A 19,190-nucleotide genomic window follows, 5' to 3' on the forward strand; every position below is an offset into this window, starting at 1 on the left:
CTCGAAGCTTTGGTGGCGGAGGATAATTGCTCGAAGATGAAACATAAACAAAAGCGTCTTAATTCACAAGTCGTGCTGTGTAACGACAACGCTGTTGGCCGCTGGACATAATTCCCATGGAATATTTTCATTCCAACCAGCATCGATCCATCCAAGGAAGACAGTCGACTACGTCACAATACAATTCTGCATATCGGGTGACGTCATCTTGCAATTCTCACGTTGCTCATTTGTTTTCAGAAGCTGAAGACTGTCTTTGTGACGTCACAGTGTCTGAAAGAACAAAATGTCCTGCTGGTGAAGCCTTAGAGAAGAGCGAGTGTCTGGAGAACCATTGTTGCTACAGCGAGAAGAAGAAAGACTCTCCCGGATGTTACGAAAGAAAAGGTTGGTTCGCGCAAAGCACCGCATCGGTCTCTGGCGTGTGGCCCGCAGGCCAAAGCATCGGTGACACGTAGTTCGGCTAATGAGATGGTTCTTGTTAACATCTTTGAAATGACACAATTTCAAATTTACTCAGTTACCGCAATATTCAAGTTGTTGATACGTCACATGGTTGATACGTCACGTTGTTGATACGTCACGCACTCAACTCTTTGCAAGTCGAGGCAAGACGATAAAATTCTTGCAATGTTTTCAATATTTTACTTTTTATTTGAATGAAACGCTGCATGTAGCCGCACAGCCATGGCCTAAGAAATTGTTTTTATTTCATGGATGTACAAGATGCATTTTCATTGAAACATATCAGCACATAACGTCATGCATCGAAGTAAGTTCTTCTACTCATTTCGGGTAGATCTCTTATTCTTCGCCCCAAGGCATTTGTGAGAGCTCAACTGAACCAAAAATTAATTTCTTAGTTGAGATCATGATTACAGGATTCGGCGCATTTGTATAAGATCTTATCTGTCGCGTTGTCGCATTAAGACAGGTCAAAGGGTATGGAAAGGAGTTTAAAGTAACTTTGCTCTTGATAAGAACTTCGTCCAATTATAATTTGAGAATTATCCTACATTCAAGTTTATGCCAAATCATAAACATCACATTCAAACCCTTCGCTGAGATACTTGACCGATGAACAAAAGTTTCATCAAGAAAAAATATTTTGTTCTTGATTTGATTTTCAGTTGCCTGGCGCAAACGCACGGCAACCCTGAAACAAGGTCTTGCTTGAAATCTTTATTCCAAGAGAGTTATCAAACACAACGGAATGTATCTTCGCATTGAGTCAAAGTAATTCCTCCCTGACAAGCGTTGTCTGGATGGTTTATTGAATGAGATGCACGTCCACTAAATCCATGCAAACGTGCCATCAATCAATAAATACCAAAAGTCTCTCTCGAGGAGTTACCCCTTAATTTGACGAGGATCAACACACAACTTCGTTACATGCGTTATCGAGAGAGTTTCATATCAAACGGAGAGATACCGATCGTTTCCTGGGGGCGGCTGAACAATGAGCAGCTTCAAGGTCGTCTACATTCTCCTTCGAATCGTGATTGTCAGCAGAAACTATTCCAATTATTTCGCGGATTATCGCGCCTCGCACGCACCACCATGGTGAGATTATAAACTGGTTTGTCGCAGTTTTCCTGGATTTACCAAAGTTGCTTTATATCATAAAGTAGATTATATTAATCTCGCATTGTTCGGATTGTTGTTGAATTATCCGGACAGATTGTCCAGACCACATTCCTTCCCTAATGAGGACAGAGCTATCGAGGCGTTGGTGATTGACTGATGGCGTTTGTTTGCAGCGTTTTGCCGCGACGACAAGTGCAAGGTTCGTCCGGAGAAGCGGCACGCTTGTGGCTACTGGCAACTTGGGAGGAGCTACTGCAGGAACGTGATGGGATGTTGTTACGATCATCGCACCTTCCCATATTGCTACTACAGCTACGGTGAGTCCAACAGATCTTGCACCAATCATTTCAACAATTTTAAAACTGAAATGTGATAAACTCAAGAATGTAATTCTGAATATTTTCCTTTTATGCATTGAACAAATGTTCGCTTTTTGAGTGGTACTGGGGTTGAATTGAATATATTCATATGGGATATAATTCGTTAATTGTTATCCCGGTCTTGGTTGCAGACGATAAACCAGATTTTGTGACGGCTGCTCCAACTACTGCTCCCAAGGCTACCACTGGGGTCCCAATTGACTTGTCCCCAGCCGGTCCCAATCATACCTTCTACAACCCCCAAACCCGCACCCTGGTCCGGGTGAGGTGCGACGGAGGGGCCGAGAAGATCCGGTGTGGGAATTTCAATGTAGAAAAGTACGTCATCAATTTTCTTGTTCTCATTGTCCTTTCATTTGTTGGAGATGAAAGAATCGACTTTTTGCATCTTTAGGGTTTCTAAGCATTGTTACAACAATAATCACTAAATGACGTCACTGTGATGTAACAATACTGTTGAACCGGCAACCAAGCAGAGATGCCTGCCGACTGCTTCAAAGTGTGGCAAAGTTACGTAATTCGATGATTACTTTTGATAGAGCGTTGAGTAAAAAGCAAAGTCAGTGATAATAATAATGATGATGAACTTGATTGTCAGGAAGTTGTCAATAGTAACGCACCACTTTCTTGTTACAATCTTGTAGCTACTGGCACAATACTGCTGTGTCATCATGACTCAGCATGTTGTTCAACCAGTTCTTCACAATTTCCAACAATTTGTTGCAAGTTATCGGTTGTCATCCAAATTGTCTCGGTACCACACTACAAGCAAAAAATGGCCTTGACATAAAAACATTGCTCTGATTGCATGGCTTCCCGTTTGCTACTGAATAACATCTAGATTCATTCCCAGAGACGTCTGTGTGGACTCAGGATGCTGCTGGGATCCAAACCTGGAGGACTTCAGCTGCTTTCAAGCGACTACAGCATCACTTAGCGAAGAAAGAGACTTCGTTGGTGCGTTATGATGTCATGCATTTCTAAAGACGCTTGATTTTGTTGAAATTTTTTGGGGATTTTTTCTCTGCGAGATAATATAAATTCCCCCTAACTTAGCGCTGTGACCTTTGAAATGACGGAAATATATTCGTTGGTGTGGAATACTTTTCAAAGGAATTGATCACTGTTCCAAATTCTGATCCTACGCGGTCATGATGATAGGGTTTCGGTGGGGATACGAACCCGAGATCAGTGAATCGTGAAACAGATGACTTCTAGCAACGCACCACGTCACCTCTGGATCGTCGACGTCTTATAGAAGCTTGCCCGCGCCACCTATAGAGCTTCTGGTTTTCCATTGTTGCGCAACAAACTTGATTCACTGTTCCGTCACATTGAATGTTTTTAGAAACCGTTGCTGTGACTCTGGAAGAATACGTTGCCAAAAAAAATATTTCTGATGACGACGCTAACGTCATCGCCGTGTCACCGATGACGCAATATTCTTACGGTAAATTTAGCGTGCATCTAGAATGTGACCTTGATGACATCACTGAAGAAAGGCCATGTCCAGCGGACAGTAGGTGAGATGCGTCTGCTATTGTTTAGTCAACAATGCATGATGAGATTGCGCAGATGTAATGGACGACTTTGGTTTTAATCGATCTCCAATTTCAGGAGGAGGTGTCTGGAGCAATCGTGCTGCTGGACAGGAAAGAGTTGTCGCTTTCCAAAGTCCTGGTTTCAAACAGGGAAAAAGCGCGTGGCTACGATTTCAACCGGTAAGCAACTTTTTGTCATGTTGCGTGCAGTTGTTTAAAAGTTTTATAAATGAACTAATCGCGAGTTCTGGAAGTTTGTTGGCACATTTTTGTTGTTGTTATGGTTCCCTATATAGGCCATGTTCTAAACTAGAAGAAATTTGTGTGGACACTTTTGCTAAAAATACGGATTCTGTTATTGTATCCCAGTTGATTTCACTAATTTATACTGCACAGATAATCACGTTAAATCGACGTTGATTATAATATACCCACTTGTGCTTTTTGTGACGTCATAAATTGCAAGAAAATTAATTGGTTTAAATTACAAGGAAAAATTTCTGTCAGTTCCAACCAACTTTGTCACATTCCAGGAAGCGATCTTCCCATGATGGCATCCGATCCTGGATTCTGGCTTCCATCTGATTTGTCACTGGAGGGACAATCCGAAGAGCAGGAAGATTTCCAGCTGGTTTGCTCTAATGAGGAAGCAGCTCTCCAGTGTGGATCCGAGAGAGTAACAAGGCGAGTTTTGTTACATTTTTTTCACATTTCTATGGAAAAATAGTTTAGGAATACATTCAAACAACTTGTTTGCTATAAACCAAGTTTTGTCACATCTGTTTGGAATGCAACAAAGTAAAAATGATGAATGGAAAGTATGAACTCCAACGCATTCCACTTGAGTTAACATAAAAGTTTTGCTACTTACCATTGTTGTTGGGCTTGATTTCCAACTGATGCTTTAGAAAGGAATGCGTGGATTTGGGATGCTGTTGGTTTCCTGGCTATGCGCTGATGGGGAGGAATGACGTCATATGCTCTTTACCTTCCTTCTACAGCTCCGAGATCACTGACGCATCCGGAGAGCTTTCTGACGGTAAATACATTGAACAAAATTGTGGTGGGCACCAATACTCTAATGAAATGACACTAATCACAGACATTTGTAATCGGTACAATTAAAACGAACACGATAAGATTCTATCTATTACTTCTGAAGGATCATTTTTATTGACTGATGATTTAATGGATTGATAAAGACTTTTCTTGATTGGGTTATTTAACTGAGCACGTTAATAGTTCAACTCACTTTTAGTTTGTTTTTATTTCTGATCATCACGGCGAAAAACAGTGTATGCCAAACATAGCAATAGCTGAAACATCGTCGCTTGATCGTGCTTGTGTGCATGTAAGTTTTAATATTTGACTGTTCAACTAGAGTCTAGAGCTAGACTAAAAAAAAAAAAAACGGTTTAACTACGGAACGCTGCGGTGTTGTTTGTTCGATTTATTAAGGATCATTTAAAATGTATATTTGAAATAAACTACTTCTTCAGTAGTAGGGCTATTATAAGAAAAGTAACAAAACGCTAACCGAGTTTTCTGCCGCGCGTTAAACAATTCCTACGTTTTTACATTTCTAGATACGTCATCAATTCCTGAACCACCTTCCAGCGCATGGAGCGCTTGGGAAGAGTGGTCTGCCTGTTACGTCACAAAGCCTTGCAGCAACGAAGCTATCAGGTCAAGACGACGACAGTGCAGCGCGACAATTGTCACCAGAAGAGGCCGCCGAAGGAATAGAGCGCATGCAGACATCGGTTGTGCTGGTCCAACTATGGAATACGAGGAATGCTCTGAGCCCACGCAATGCGTCACCAGGTGGTCGGAATGGAGTGGCTGGTCAAACTGTACGTCCACTTGCAGTCCTGGAATTCGCGAGAGACAAAGAAAATGCGAAGACCACAACTCGTTATGTAAGTACAAATGGCGAGGTATGATCAAACATGCTTGACTTACAATTCCTATAGAATTCAAAGACTCATTGACGTGAGCATTCCAATAATGACAAACAAATGTTAACGTCGTACTGTGTTCTGTTTCAGACTTCAACCCATTGTGCGAAAATGTTGCAGCGGCGTTTGGCTTCCTGAAAGACGATATTGAAACTAACCCATGCAACATCAATCTTTGCGATGCGTGGACAACTTGGTCACCGGAGAGTAATTGTGACGCAATATGCCGGTCTGTTGGCGTCAAAAGAAGAACACGGAAGTGCGACAACGGAATGGACTTGTTATCTCATAAACTGGATTGTTATCTCCAGACAGATCCGTGTGATGGTCCATCCATTTGTCCTCCATCGTGGGATGAGTGGATGGAATGGTCGGATTGTTCTGATACTTGTTCTCCTGGACTGAGATCTCGAACGAGAGTTTGCACGAATGAGAATGGAACATTGGTTGATGATGTTGAATGTGAAGGATCTTCATCAGAAACTGGAAGTTGCAATGAAGATTTATGTAACAATTGGGGAGAATTTGAAACAACAACTGATTGTGATGCATCATGTGAAGAACAAGGATTACAACAAACAATGCGGCATTGTCTTGATTCAAGAACAAACGAAACAGATTCTCAAACGGAGCTAAACGATTGCAACAGCAGAATAATAGATTGTTTTGGGGCATTGTGTCGTGGACAATGGGGCGATTGGGGAAATTGGAGTGATTGTGGAGATAATTGCGGACCATCCACCAGACAAAGAATGAGGAACTGTTTTGTAAAGAAAGAAATCACAGAAGAAATATTCCGTTGTCAAGAGAATGATGAAAGTGATGTGGAGGTTTCATCTTGTAATGAACATCTTTGTTCGAGTTGGGAAGAATGGAGTCTCGAAGATGATTGTGATGCATTATGCAGAAACAATGGAATGCAAACTAGTTCAAGATTATGTTCTAATAGTTCAGTCATATTGGAAGATCACAACTCAAGTTGTTACATCACAAAGGCACCATGCGATGGTCCATCCATTTGTCCTCCATCGTGGGATGAGTGGATGGAATGGTCGGATTGTTCTGACTCTTGTTCTCCTGGACTGAGATCTCGAACGAGAGTTTGCAGAAATGAAAATGGAACATTAGTTGATGATGTTGAATGTGAAGGATCTTCATCAGAAACTGGAAGTTGCAATGAAGATTTATGTAACAATTGGGGAGAATTTGAAACAATAAACGATTGTGATGCATCATGTGAAGAAGAAGGATCACAACAAACAATGCGGCGTTGTCTTGATTTCACAATCAATGAAACTAATCCACAATTTGAATTGAATGGGTGTAACAGTCAATTGGTCGATTGTGTTGGGGCATTGTGTCGTGGACAATGGGGCGATTGGGGAAATTGGACTGATTGTGGTGATAATTGCGGACCATCCACCAGACAAAGAATGAGAAACTGCTTTGTAAAGGAGGAAATCACAGAAGAAATATTCCGTTGTCAAGAGAATGATGAAAGTGATGTGGAGGTTTCATCTTGTAATGAACATCTTTGTTCGAGTTGGGAAGAATGGAATCTCAAAGATGACTGTGATGCATTATGCAGAAACAATGGAATGCAGACTAATTCAAGATCATGTTTTAATACTTCAGCCATATTGGAAGATCACAATGAGTCTTGTTACATGACAAAGGTGTCATGCGATGGTCCATCCATTTGTCCTCCATCGTGGAATGAGTGGATGGAATGGTCGGATTGTTCTGACACTTGTTCTCCTGGACTGATATCTCGAACGAGAGTTTGCAGGAATGAGAATGGAACATTGGTTGATGATGTTGAATGTGAAGGATCTTCATCAGAAACTGGAAGTTGCAATGAAGATTTATGTAACAATTGGGGAGAATTTGAAACAATAAACGATTGTGATGCATCATGTGAAGATCAAGGATCACAACAAACAATGCGGCTTTGTCTTGATTCAAGAACAAACGAAACAGATTCTCAAACGGAGCTAAACGATTGCAACAGCAGAATAATAGATTGTGTTGGGGCATTATGTCGTGGACAATGGGGTGATTGGGGCAATTGGAGTGATTGTGGAGACGATTGTGGACCATCCACCAGACAAAGAATGAGGAACTGTTTTGTAAAGGAAGAAATCACAGAAGAAATATTCCGTTGTCAAGAGAATGATGAAAGTGATGTGAAGGTTTCATCTTGTAATGAACATCTTTGTTCGAGTTGGGAAGAATGGAGTCTCGAAGATGATTGTGATGCATTATGCAGAAACAATGGAATGCAAACTAGTTTAAGATCATGTTCTAATAGTTCAGTCATATTGGAAGATCACAACTCAAGTTGTTACATCACAAAGGCACCATGCGATGGTCCATCCATTTGTCCTCCATCGTGGGATGAGTGGATGGAATGGTCGGATTGTTCTGACTTTTGTTCTCCTGGACTTAGATCTCGAACGAGAGTTTGCACGAATGAGAATGGAACATTAGTTGATGATGTTGACTGTGAAGGATCTTCATCAGAAACTGGAAGTTGCAATGAAGATTTATGCAACAATTGGGGAGAATTTGAAACAACAACTGATTGTAATGCATCATGTGAAGATACAGGATATGAACAATCTTCAAGAAGATGTTTAGATCCAAATGAAACTGATGCAATATCAAGCTTTTGTTTTGTGAGAGAAACTGAATGTCAAGGAGATATATGTCGCGGGGTGTGGGCTGTTTGGGGTGAATGGACTGACTGTGATGAGGAGTGTGGACCTTCATCGCGCAATCGATCTCGAAATTGTTTGTTTGAAGGTGACGTAACATCCGATCTGTTCTTATGCCAGGAAGCTGATGAAATGACAGAAACTGAAAGTGAAGTTTGTAATCGTCAGTTTTGCTCAGCATGGGGTGAATGGGTTACTGACGACAATTGTGACGCTCCGTGTAGAGGAAGCGGTTTTAACACAAGAACAAGAAGTTGTGTCGACGAAACGTACAAACTAAGACAACAATTTCTATTAAATATTGCAGAAGATGAGTTGAATGGGGCTTTGAATGAGTCTTGTTACATCACAAAGATACCATGCGATGGTCCATCCATTTGTCCTCCATCGTGGGATGAGTGGATGGAATGGTCGGATTGTTCTGACTCTTGTTCTCCTGGACTGAGATCTCGAACGAGAGTTTGCAGGAATGAGAATGGAACATTGGTTGATGATGTTGAATGTGAAGGATCCTCATCAGAAACTGGAAGTTGCAATGAAGATTTATGCAACAATTGGGGAGAGTTTGAACCTTCTGGATTTTGTAATGCATCTTGTGAAAAACAAGGATTTGAAACATATTCTAGAACCTGCACTCGAAACGAATTCGAGTTTCCAGTTGAGTGTACTAATATGGAGGTTGAGTGTGTAGGTGCTCTCTGTCCTGGTCAGTGGGGGCCATGGGGCGAGTGGTCCGGTTGTAAAGATGAATGTAGCCCATCAACCATGACGCGATCACGATTATGCTTCATCAAAGGTAAGATGGTTGAAAATGCTCGTTGCTTAGAAGGAACTAACCGGGATGAACAAACTTGCAATGACTTCTTTTGTCCCACTTGGGATGAATGGACAACTACGGACTGCTTGGGAATATGTGGAGTTAATGGACAGTATGTGAGGCAAAGAGCTTGCATCTTTAATGGCGAGTCTGTTGTTGAAAATGACATTGGAACAACTTTTCGTGGAACCCCCGAAAGCTGTTATTCAGTAGTAATGGATTGCATAGCAACATGCGTTCCGGAGTGGTTGCCGTGGTCGGAATTTTCGGAATGTTCCGAGCTTTGTGAGCCAGGCATTCAAACTCGAGAGCGATTGTGCACCTTCAACAACTCCATTACTGATCCATCCGTGTGCTCTTCTCACTTCCGATCTGCTGATGAGGAGATTACGGGTGAATTAAGCAATGATGGCAGCACAAACACCATCCCGTGTAACAGCAACACTTGTCTCACCTGGTCAACTTGGACCGAAAGTACCTGCGACGCGAGATGCGACGAGCCTGGAGTAATCAGACGAAGAAGAACTTGTCGATTTACACTCGTGCGAAATCAAGTCACATCGCCTGCAGTTAGACGATGCAGCAACGAAATAGTTCCATGTTTCGGCCCTTGCAACACGTTCTGGACACCGTGGTCGCAATGGGGTTCCTGCTCTGAGGACTGTGGACCCGGATTGAGTACCCGAACAAGAAGATGCAGAAAAGAAGGAGTCGAGTCATCACCTGACGAATGCAGTGAATTACCTGAAGCCACAGAGGACGAATACATCCTCATCCGACCTTGCAACACGCTCGTCTGTGACTCCTGGAGCCAATGGGAGGAAACCAAATGTACGGTACAATGTGGAGGTAGAGGAAAAAAGCAGAGAAGAAGACGATGCTTAGGTCAGGGTTTGACTGCCCCTGTAAGCGCTTCCTTCCGCGACACAAGCTGCCGATTCCGCATAGATGAGTGCGGAAACATTCCTTGCTCCGTTTCCTACTTTCCCTGGACCAGTTGGACATCCTGCTCTAATAGATGCGGCTCAGGAACTCAACGCCAGAGACGACGCTGCTTTGCCAGGGGCAGTGGGATTGCTCGTGTCCAAGATTGTTTATCTTTAGGGCCATACACTAGGACGAGACCATGCAATCCGACCAACTGTCTCGAGTGGTCTTTGTGGACAAGTGGGGCGTGCTCTAAAACCTGTGGGGGAAGAGGAACATTAAGAAGAAGGCGAGAATGTGAAGTCACTGGGGATTTCCCTTCACCCACTTTAAGCGGAAGGTGTTATCGAGAAAGTCAGAGATGCAACGAAGGTCCGTGTCAATAGCGGCCTCTGAAGCTGTTTTCTATGCAATTGTTTCAAAATAATCACTTCTGTTGTCAGTATCAAGAGATGATGAAGTTGCACTCCAGAACCGCGCGTTACGAAAAGTGCCTTTAAATGTGTCACGTCTTCAGTGACAGCTGAGTCAGTTGATATTGTTATCTGTATCGCGGTATTAAACCTAACAACCGTTATGAACAGGGCTGCCAAGTTTTGACTTAATTCCTGAGTTTGTAACTCAGATGCGAAATGTACAAAATGTATTAGCTTAGGCTTCCAACCTTTAGTATAAGAAAACTTCTCAATCACACTGAAAATAATGTTTAAAGTAAATTTTCTATTGCATTAAAGTTTTATGAGCTCAAAACAGAAAATTTAGGATTTTTGGTTGCCCTGGTCGTGAAAGTTGATTTAAACTTTATCAGTTCTTGAGCGGTCATCATTTCAAGTTTATGACATCACAATGATGAGTTTTGTTTTTTAAGTAGTTGAAAATATTCTTCTGAAAGCTAATTAGACACAAACAGGTGTCAACTAAACTATCTGAACATGTTGATGATATGCGCAAACCCTGCACACAATTTGTCGGTAGGCCAATAACTTTCGTTCATTACGTATTGCTACTTGCGAACGAGTAATGCTTGATATGAACAATGTAAAATCTTCATCACAACGACATGTTGTCCTCCTCAAACTGATCCTCCCACAGAGCGCGCTTGCTTTGAAGTCTGCCATTGTTTAGTTTTGCGTCAACAATTTTGTTTTTTACTTCTAGTTCGTCTTTAATAAAAAGATCCAGGTGAATGTTTTTCAATGAAATGCGGTGCAATGATGACGAAACTTTTACTGAACGTTCGCACTTATTGTCTATGACGTCGGGTCATTTTCAGTAGCAACGTTTAAGTTCAAGATCCACTTCGCTTTCCTATCACGCCAGTCCGATGGTTCCAAGTTCAATTCTCAACCGTTTATTTAATACAAATGTATTTATGATGTGGTTACCTTAAAAGCTGTATCTTTGTAATTATGGCATCGGCGACTATGAGCTTATGCAGATAACAATGAAAGAGTCAGAAGCGAAACATCGATCGTGGACGACGGTTACAACCTAGTGCATCAGGTCGGAAATAGTTTCAACTAGGGTATACATCACGAGCTATGGAGTTGCCGTACAAAGCTGTCACTATCGATACTTCATCGCAACCACCAGGGCCTGATTAAGGCTCACGGGGGTCCGAGGCACAGCTATGTTTAGGGACCCCTATTGGCAATCGCTTTCGACGCAGAGCAGCAGTACTCTACTGAAGCCTGGCATAGCAAGTAGGCTAACTTTTCTAGTAACAAATGGGCCCAAGACCATGCAAGCATAATAATAATATAATGTTATGTCTGTCTTGTTGTTTGATACCACAATCCTTCACTTGATCGCGTTCAAGACTTCAAGCGAAACGAACGCGTTCAAGCGAAATTCGCCGAAGCGTGACGATTTGGAATCGCTATTCTATTTACCAATCGTTACTCAAAAATAACAACTGTGCACACAATGGCACAACTTTCACTACCTACGCCTAAGATGCTAATGTAAAAAAATTGGGGGCCCCAAAACCAGAGGGCATGAGGCCTGTGCCTCGTGGTTTATTGGGCCCTGGCAACCACAATCGTGTCTCTGCAAACAACCTTTTAAGGAATATACCAAAGTTTATCTGGAAATGACTTTGGTCAGGCGATACAATGTGATCGCTTGTTGGCAAATCAAAGAGATTCTATTGTCGAGGGCGTAGCGGAGTGTTGCCCCAGCTTCGCCTCAAGCTTTCAACAACCTCAAGCTGTTACAGCACCATGGTTATTTTATTGTGACGTATGCAATCCTTCCGCGATATAAGAAGTAAGGTTGAGAAGTGGCGCAAGATAAAAACAAACTAGAAACGAAAATACTGCATTGCAAGCTCAAAGTAGCAATCAACAACTGGTGGTTGTGCAGAAGTCATCTGTATATCTTCGGACCTGGCAGTAGAGAGGCTTTGAACCACTGATGGGTCACTCAGATTGACAAAGTGAAGTTTCCGATTGTTGTCTGTGAGCTATTCCATTCACTAGGTGCCGATGAAGAGCCGTCCTTGAATAAGTTGTTCAAGCGCACCCACCAAGAGTTAAACCAACGACGCTTGATCCGGACAAGGCTTCTCCATTGTCTATAAGTGTTTGGATGGATTTTACAATTACTGCCTGCTGGGTGATTTACAGAAGTTGGCGGCATCAGTTGAACACCCCTGATGGCTTACATTGAGCGGCACAAGGGCCAGACAGAAGCATCGTCGCAACAACGCGAAGAAACAAAAGCAAAACAAAGAACGACAATAGATCGATGACGAAGGAAATCGCTTTGTGCGTTATTGATCACGACATCGAGCACTTTCCTCCTCAAAGTCAGACGTCGCTGCAAAATAAACGTCACCCGATGATGGTTGGAACCGAACGTACTTCCAAGGTAATTCAAAGTGAACTTTTCTCAACTCAATAAAGTTGCCTCATGCATCAGCTCAAGATTAACTATTGTGTTGTCACAAACCACATTGAGAACATCAGCTAATTACGAGCAGAGATGTGCAGGCTTCTTTAAACTTGGACACAAACTGCTAAAATTTATTAAAAAGCATAGAAATGTCGGCAAAGTACTTTGGCAGCAACAAAAGAGGTCTGAACGAAAAGTTGTGAATCACTCAAACGTAAATTAATTCACGCATTTGAAACATGGCGACCTCTAGTGATTTGCTCCTACCATGAGGGTCCAGCATCCTTCAGAACTGGAACTATGTTCATCGGGGATTCCCCATCATCTTCTTCAAATCTAACCTGGAAATGCATGACGTCATCAGCATTGTTATGAAATGAATCGATAACGTTTCTCACCAAATACAAGCTTTTGTTCACATAAAGCTCAACGGGAGAAGCTTTCCATGATTTTACTGGCAACTATCTACCTTCCGAACCATAACGATTTACAATGTTCTACATCAGGGGTCGGGAACCTATGGCTCTTTTGGCGACGGCATCTGGCTCTTTTGAAGACGGCATCTGGCTCGCAAAAAATCCAATCTTCCAAAGTGGAAGCCGCAAAGTTTTATCTTAACTTTTCATTACAATTTAGAGCTGAAAATACGCTCAGAATGCACCAAATTAAATGTAAGTTTTCTTTTTTTGTGGGGGAACCCCCAAACCCTCGCTGTTTTTCTCGTCTTGCGAAGACACGCTCTCACTTTCACAACTCACCAGTGCCACCACATGTTAGTTGTATTAAGTGTTAAAGCGTTACAGTAGCCTATAACCTATGGCTCTCATGGAAATGTATTTTCAAAAATATTGCATTAATGGCTCACTTACCTAAAAAGGTTCCCGACCGCTGTTCTACATGCACAGGCTTTGACAACTTGCGAACTAGAGGCCGCTGTAATTTTGGTTTTGAACTCGAAACTAAATTGGCTTTATATTCCTTTGAAATGATCGTTTTAAGAATCTAAATTGCCAAACTGTGATCACTGAATTTCAATTCACGATAGAGGAAGAGCTGGTGTGATGTTCTGGGCCACGGCCGTGTGACACACGATGAAGAAGAACTTCAAATTCCTAATTTTACGCTAAAAAATGATAAAGCTTTTACAATTCCTAGTGTTGCCAGATGATTTTTGGATTCCCAGCACAAAATTTAGTTTATTATTTGTACGGTAACAACAGTAGGCCTACAAAAGTAACTCAGGAACACAAAATTTACACAAAGACAAATATTTATTAACTACTACTTAAACTATCTACAAGCGATTTTGGCTGATAACAGATCGGCCTTCAGTCAAATTTGAAGCTGCACGTAGTCATGGCCTATGTGTAAACGTCGCCATGTTCCGAAAGATAATATCTGAGATAATTTAGCGGCAAATCAACGAAACCACGAGCCACATTATGGAAGAGGAAGATGAAAAGTTGATGTCATCAAATTCTTCCATTAGATGTGCATCGCTGGACAAGCAAACATTCGTAATGAGCTTCCAACATCTTTTCAACTTCTCCACCTCGACACGCTTGACTTCCTCTGGAACGGACAAACCCTCACGAAGCCGATGACGTAATAAGTTTTGTATTGTTTATCAACAAAAGTCGAGCACGCGCTGAACTAACCTGTTTCCCATGTTTCGATATGCGCATCTTTCTCCTGTGGACGAACCGGAAGATAACCGCGATCACGGTTAGCGCTATCTCTATGACGGCAAGCAGGGCGAGCGACGCGTTTAGAACAATCGGTGCCTGGAAGATAAAGTCATCCAACACGATAGCTTTGTTGTGTAATAGATGGACTATTATTTTGTTAACAGCTGCCTCACCAGCAAAAGTTGCGTTTTTACATCATTTTAACGTCGTAAGTTGACATGAAACAGCATCTTCTGCTGAGTAGGGCATCTGTCGTTTCAAGAGTAAAGTTTCCAACAGATGAACACCACCTAAGTTTAATGGCTGATGGCTCTTCCGTTCCAGACATAGATGTGGCTTGCTCCTCCTGCTTGGCAATGCAGGTCATGAAAAATAAAAGCTCCTCCCTTTGGATCTTATCTTCCAAGAAATAGTCTTCAAATAATTTCCGTTCAGTCTGAGAGAACCCGAGCAGGAAACTAAATCATGTTTTTCCATTGATCTCTTTTGTTTTCGTTTAGAAAGCAAACAAACAACTTTCTCACTGCAAGGTTGCTGTGATGACGACATGAATCGCGATCAATATCGATGCATAATTGTGTCACCATGGCAACGCGTCTCTCACTAAGATCGATCCTTTCATTCCGTCTGCGTCGTCATAGCTACCTGACGTCACCAACACAGCGGATTCCTTCACATCAAGCCAATACTTGTGAGAATAAGTTATTCTGACACTCTGTTCGCGTCAACGAAATTTGTTGGTTGTGGGGTCGAGATTTTATCATCGACTAATTTTAAAGTTGGTTGTGAACTTATTGCGGAAGGCGCAATTTGGTTTCCATCGGTCTAAGTCACAGTTTCTCTACATGTGGACGATAGAAGGTTTGTATCTTGGTCCACAGAAACGAATGAAGAATGTTTTGAAACAAGAAATTGCATAAAGACTAAAGAACGTGGCATTAATAATTCTGTTCTGAAATCCACCCCTTGAGGTGAATGCTGAATAAAGACTCGTTCTATGGCTTCCACAATCTTGCTCAAGTAATTCCTGCTTCAAACGATTTGTAGCTAGAACTTGGGCGGACATGATCGAGCGTGTCGGGTCAAATAAGCACAAACAAAACCGCGGAATGTTTCTGCTTCCGGGAAAAAAAAATACAGCGTCGGGTTCAGCGGAATTCCTCAGCCTCTTATCAAGAGCTTTTCTCTCAATCTCCTCTCAAACTAATTTCCTACAAATGATAACGACACCTCCGATACAAAGGACGCCATGGCATAAACAAACTCAATGAATGGTTTGAGTACTTTTTATAAAATGCTGTAAAACTGATGTACAGGACTTCCATTAAACTCGCGCAACATGACGACACAATACCCGACATTTGGAATCATGAATATCCTTCCAGGGGCATCTACCGTAAGAGACGAACCATGTAAGGGGTGTGGACAATATGAGGGGTGTGGACCATATGAGGGATGTGGCGTCAAAACAATCAAAGCCGTAACTTGCAAATCAACTTCGCTCTTACAATCGATTATTTGCGAATGTTTCACAAGTTTCTGTTCTGAGGTTGAACAAACGTCGCACGCGCATACGCGACGATGACGCAACAAATGATGGCGATTCACAAACTCACCACGCTAAGTTCATCTTCGCAAAGAAGAATCCACAACTCGACTCCCTCCACGATAATCATGAGCGCCCCGAAGTGGCAGCCAATCACGGAGAATGTGACGAGTTCCTGCGTAATGATCACATCGGTTCATGTCGTGACCTGCCCCTGATAAGCCCCCCACAATTCCATTCACTCTTCCCCAAACTAGTACTTGGATGTCTTTCTATGACAAGAGGAACATTGCCACGCAACCGAATGGTGGAAACATCGAGCCCACGTGGAACTACGGAGAATTGATGTGTTGATTGAACCAGATTAAGATGAAACAACATCGCTCCTTCGCAATACCGAGAAGCTGCTGTTGTGTTTCGATAAGACAATGGTTGAAATTTATCATTCTTGACTTCTCTTCGGTTTAATTCAAATCTTTGGCTACTACAACTACCAGTCACACGCATGAACACAAGTTGTAACTTCCTTGTCGGGTTGAAGACGATTTGTAAACTTGATGCTAATAACCATAGACAAATAAAACCTAACAACCAGACCGCATTTAACATAATAACATAAAAAGAAACTAAAAATTACAAGCGTTTTCAGCCATACTCGTAGTTTATTTTCATGTTATTATGTTAAATGCGGTGCCTTGTTAGGTTTTATTTGTCTAAGGTTAAAAAAACCACCTCTCTACCAAAATTGATGCTAATAATTAAATTGATCGAAAACTTTCAAAAGTAGAAAATTAATTGTTTCGGCAACTCACCCTCAGTCTCTTTCCTGCGTGGACGCTCGTGTAGTTGATCAGGCCAACCAATACGAACTGCACAAGAAACCAATGAAATAAATCTACAGTAAGTAACCATCATTGTGCGCAAGACAATACCACATTGTGTGAGTAGTTCTACAATTAAACATTCGACAATTGCACTGAGGTTTATTCAAACACGCAATGATGATGTCACAACTAGTTTAGTATTTTTAGGCACCAAAGGAATTTGTTATTCTTTGGTTTGCTGAGCTCGGACACACCAAATCTACATTTTGCCTAGATAATTATTTTCGATTTTGTAGGGGGCGAAATGACAATAAGGGACCTAATTTCCAGTTAGTAATGAATAGGTTGGGATTCGAACAGCTCCCCATGAGCCATGTTCAGGGCTTCTTGTGTTTCTCTGTTTCTCAACTTGCATGTGAAGTGAAACTGCAGTCCCTTGCAAAACTTTTAGTTGTAACAAAATGTTTGAGAAGCTTAGCCACTGGAGTTGAGCTTCAAAGCAAAGAGCTTCACAATTGGAATAAATTAACTTCTCGAAGCAAACTAGAGACGCCAACGAAATAAACTATTCAACTTTACCAATAAATTTCATGAATGAAAAAATGTGATAAATTAATCAGTGTGTCTTCAATTATTAGTTAACGAAACAATCCACGTTTGTCAACGTCACAATCTCGTTGCGTCAGTGGCTTCGCAGGCAAACCGGTTTGCGAGTGACGATACATCTCGCGGTGGAATATTGAGGCGTTGGTGTCATCTTAAACGTTTTCAGACTCATCATTAAAAGTCGACTTGAAGTTTTGCACGTTTCATTGTTCGTTCACAATCAATATTGTGTTGAATCAAAGTGAGACACAAACAATCGTTAAAGAACAAGATTCCGTACAAAGCTGCAAAGCGCGAAGTTTGTTGCAATCCACGGATGATTCATTCAGTAGGGTCCGGGTTCGCAACCGACAACACAATCCATAAAATTATTCTAAACTTCTATGACACCATTGATCATTACGCATGAGAAAATTATGAAGCAAAATTCCCAAAACCGAGGTGACGACAAAATAAAAACCAAAAGCTTGTCATGAAAAACACATGTTTCGTGAAGCAGAGTTGCCGTCCAGAAAAAGGAAAGCATGCACTGCATGAACGATATTTGCCTCCTTGGCGCATCCAGTGCATATGTTCCTACTCAAATGCTTTGTGACGAAATAAAGACGACTTTTATAAAAGTTGGTGAAAGAACTCACAAACAAGGAACACCAGATTCCACTTCCCGAGTAGGAACGCTGGACGTTCTCGCACAGAACAATGGAGATTGTGATGCAGATAAGAGCAAGTGTGACCTGTGAGAGCTGAACACAATGTGGTTATTACTCGTCTACATACAACAAAGATACTATCAACTGTGTGGTAACAATTGAATAAAAAAACCATCAAAGAAAATTAAAAACAAACTATTTACAATGACGTCAAAAGAAACGTGTTGCCACTATACAATTTAGAGATTGATGGAAGTATATCGTGCTTTCTAATAAAAATTAACTTTCAGTCTCTAATTACCAACAAAGCTATGGAATTGAACAACATTATTTAGAAAAGCAATTTGCAACAAATTAAATGATAAACAACGTTGCTTCGACGTAGTTTGAAGGAATAGCTTGCTAGCTATTGTTCAGTTACAATGGAACATTCTTACCCCGATTATTCTTAATCGGGACCGAAGATTGTCTTCCGCCTTTGATGAGGATGGTTTTCTGGTGTCGTCTTCATCGCAAATGACATCTTTATTAGGAAGGTTGTTCCGAAGAGCGAGCGGCGATTTGTCTTCAAGGCATGAGACTTCTTCGCGTTTCTGTTCAAAAGGCTTTTCTAAATCTTGAGTGAGGCTTTCTCGCGTCATAATTAATCCTTTCAATAAACAAACATAGACCAACTTAACATGAAGAGACTAACCATCTGATAGCAAAGTGCAATTTTTAAAGACTGTCAGGCGATTACTGTCACAAACAGTATTCAAACACCGGTGACGGACACGGGGAGAGGGAGCGATCGCTCTCCATAAAACACAAAAATCAACTGTATTCATTGTGTTGTTGCAAAGTTGGATTAATGTAAACCGACACGTCATTATGTTTAGTTGAAATCGCCTCCCGCCTAAAACTGCTTTCTTGGTCCACCCCTACCCAACATATACCCCGGACAGCAAATTAATCATTTTCACATCGATTCAACCAACCAAACTTGGTGGAAGCTCACTTGGTGACCTTCCGGTCTTTCACTGCCATCCTTCTTGTGCGAATTATTGTGCTTTGC

General features: G+C 41.6%; 2 protein-coding genes across 2 annotated transcripts; one reads left to right on the forward strand and one right to left on the reverse strand.

Annotated features, from left to right (window-relative positions):
- The first annotated feature begins 116 nt into the window (after window positions 1-116).
- Window positions 117-11,149, forward strand: LOC145779647 (SCO-spondin-like). The gene is made up of 10 exons (XM_082591285.1): window positions 117-387; window positions 1,761-1,904; window positions 2,099-2,285; window positions 2,821-2,924; window positions 3,316-3,490; window positions 3,585-3,688; window positions 4,042-4,192; window positions 4,417-4,547; window positions 5,095-5,427; window positions 5,557-11,149. Exons 1-10 carry the CDS (start codon window positions 117-119, stop codon window positions 10,311-10,313), a joined length of 6,357 nt encoding a protein of 2,118 aa, XP_082447411.1. The 3' UTR covers window positions 10,314-11,149.
- A 996-nt stretch (window positions 11,150-12,145) lies between these two features.
- Window positions 12,146-18,823, reverse strand: LOC145779945 (uncharacterized). Its single transcript, XM_082591637.1, has 7 exons — window positions 18,574-18,823; window positions 18,125-18,229; window positions 16,869-16,925; window positions 16,127-16,231; window positions 14,481-14,606; window positions 13,090-13,163; window positions 12,146-12,747 (listed from the first exon to the last, which is right to left on the reverse strand). The coding sequence occupies exons 1-7, from the start codon at window positions 18,775-18,777 to the stop codon at window positions 12,738-12,740; spliced, it is 681 nt and encodes a 226-aa protein (XP_082447763.1). The 5' UTR covers window positions 18,778-18,823; the 3' UTR covers window positions 12,146-12,737.
- Between the last annotated feature and the right edge of the window lie 367 nt (window positions 18,824-19,190).

This window comes from Aplidium turbinatum, chromosome 11 (genome assembly GCF_918807975.1).
Source record: "Aplidium turbinatum chromosome 11, kaAplTurb1.1, whole genome shotgun sequence".
NCBI classification, from domain to species: Eukaryota; Metazoa; Chordata; class Ascidiacea; order Aplousobranchia; family Polyclinidae; genus Aplidium; species Aplidium turbinatum.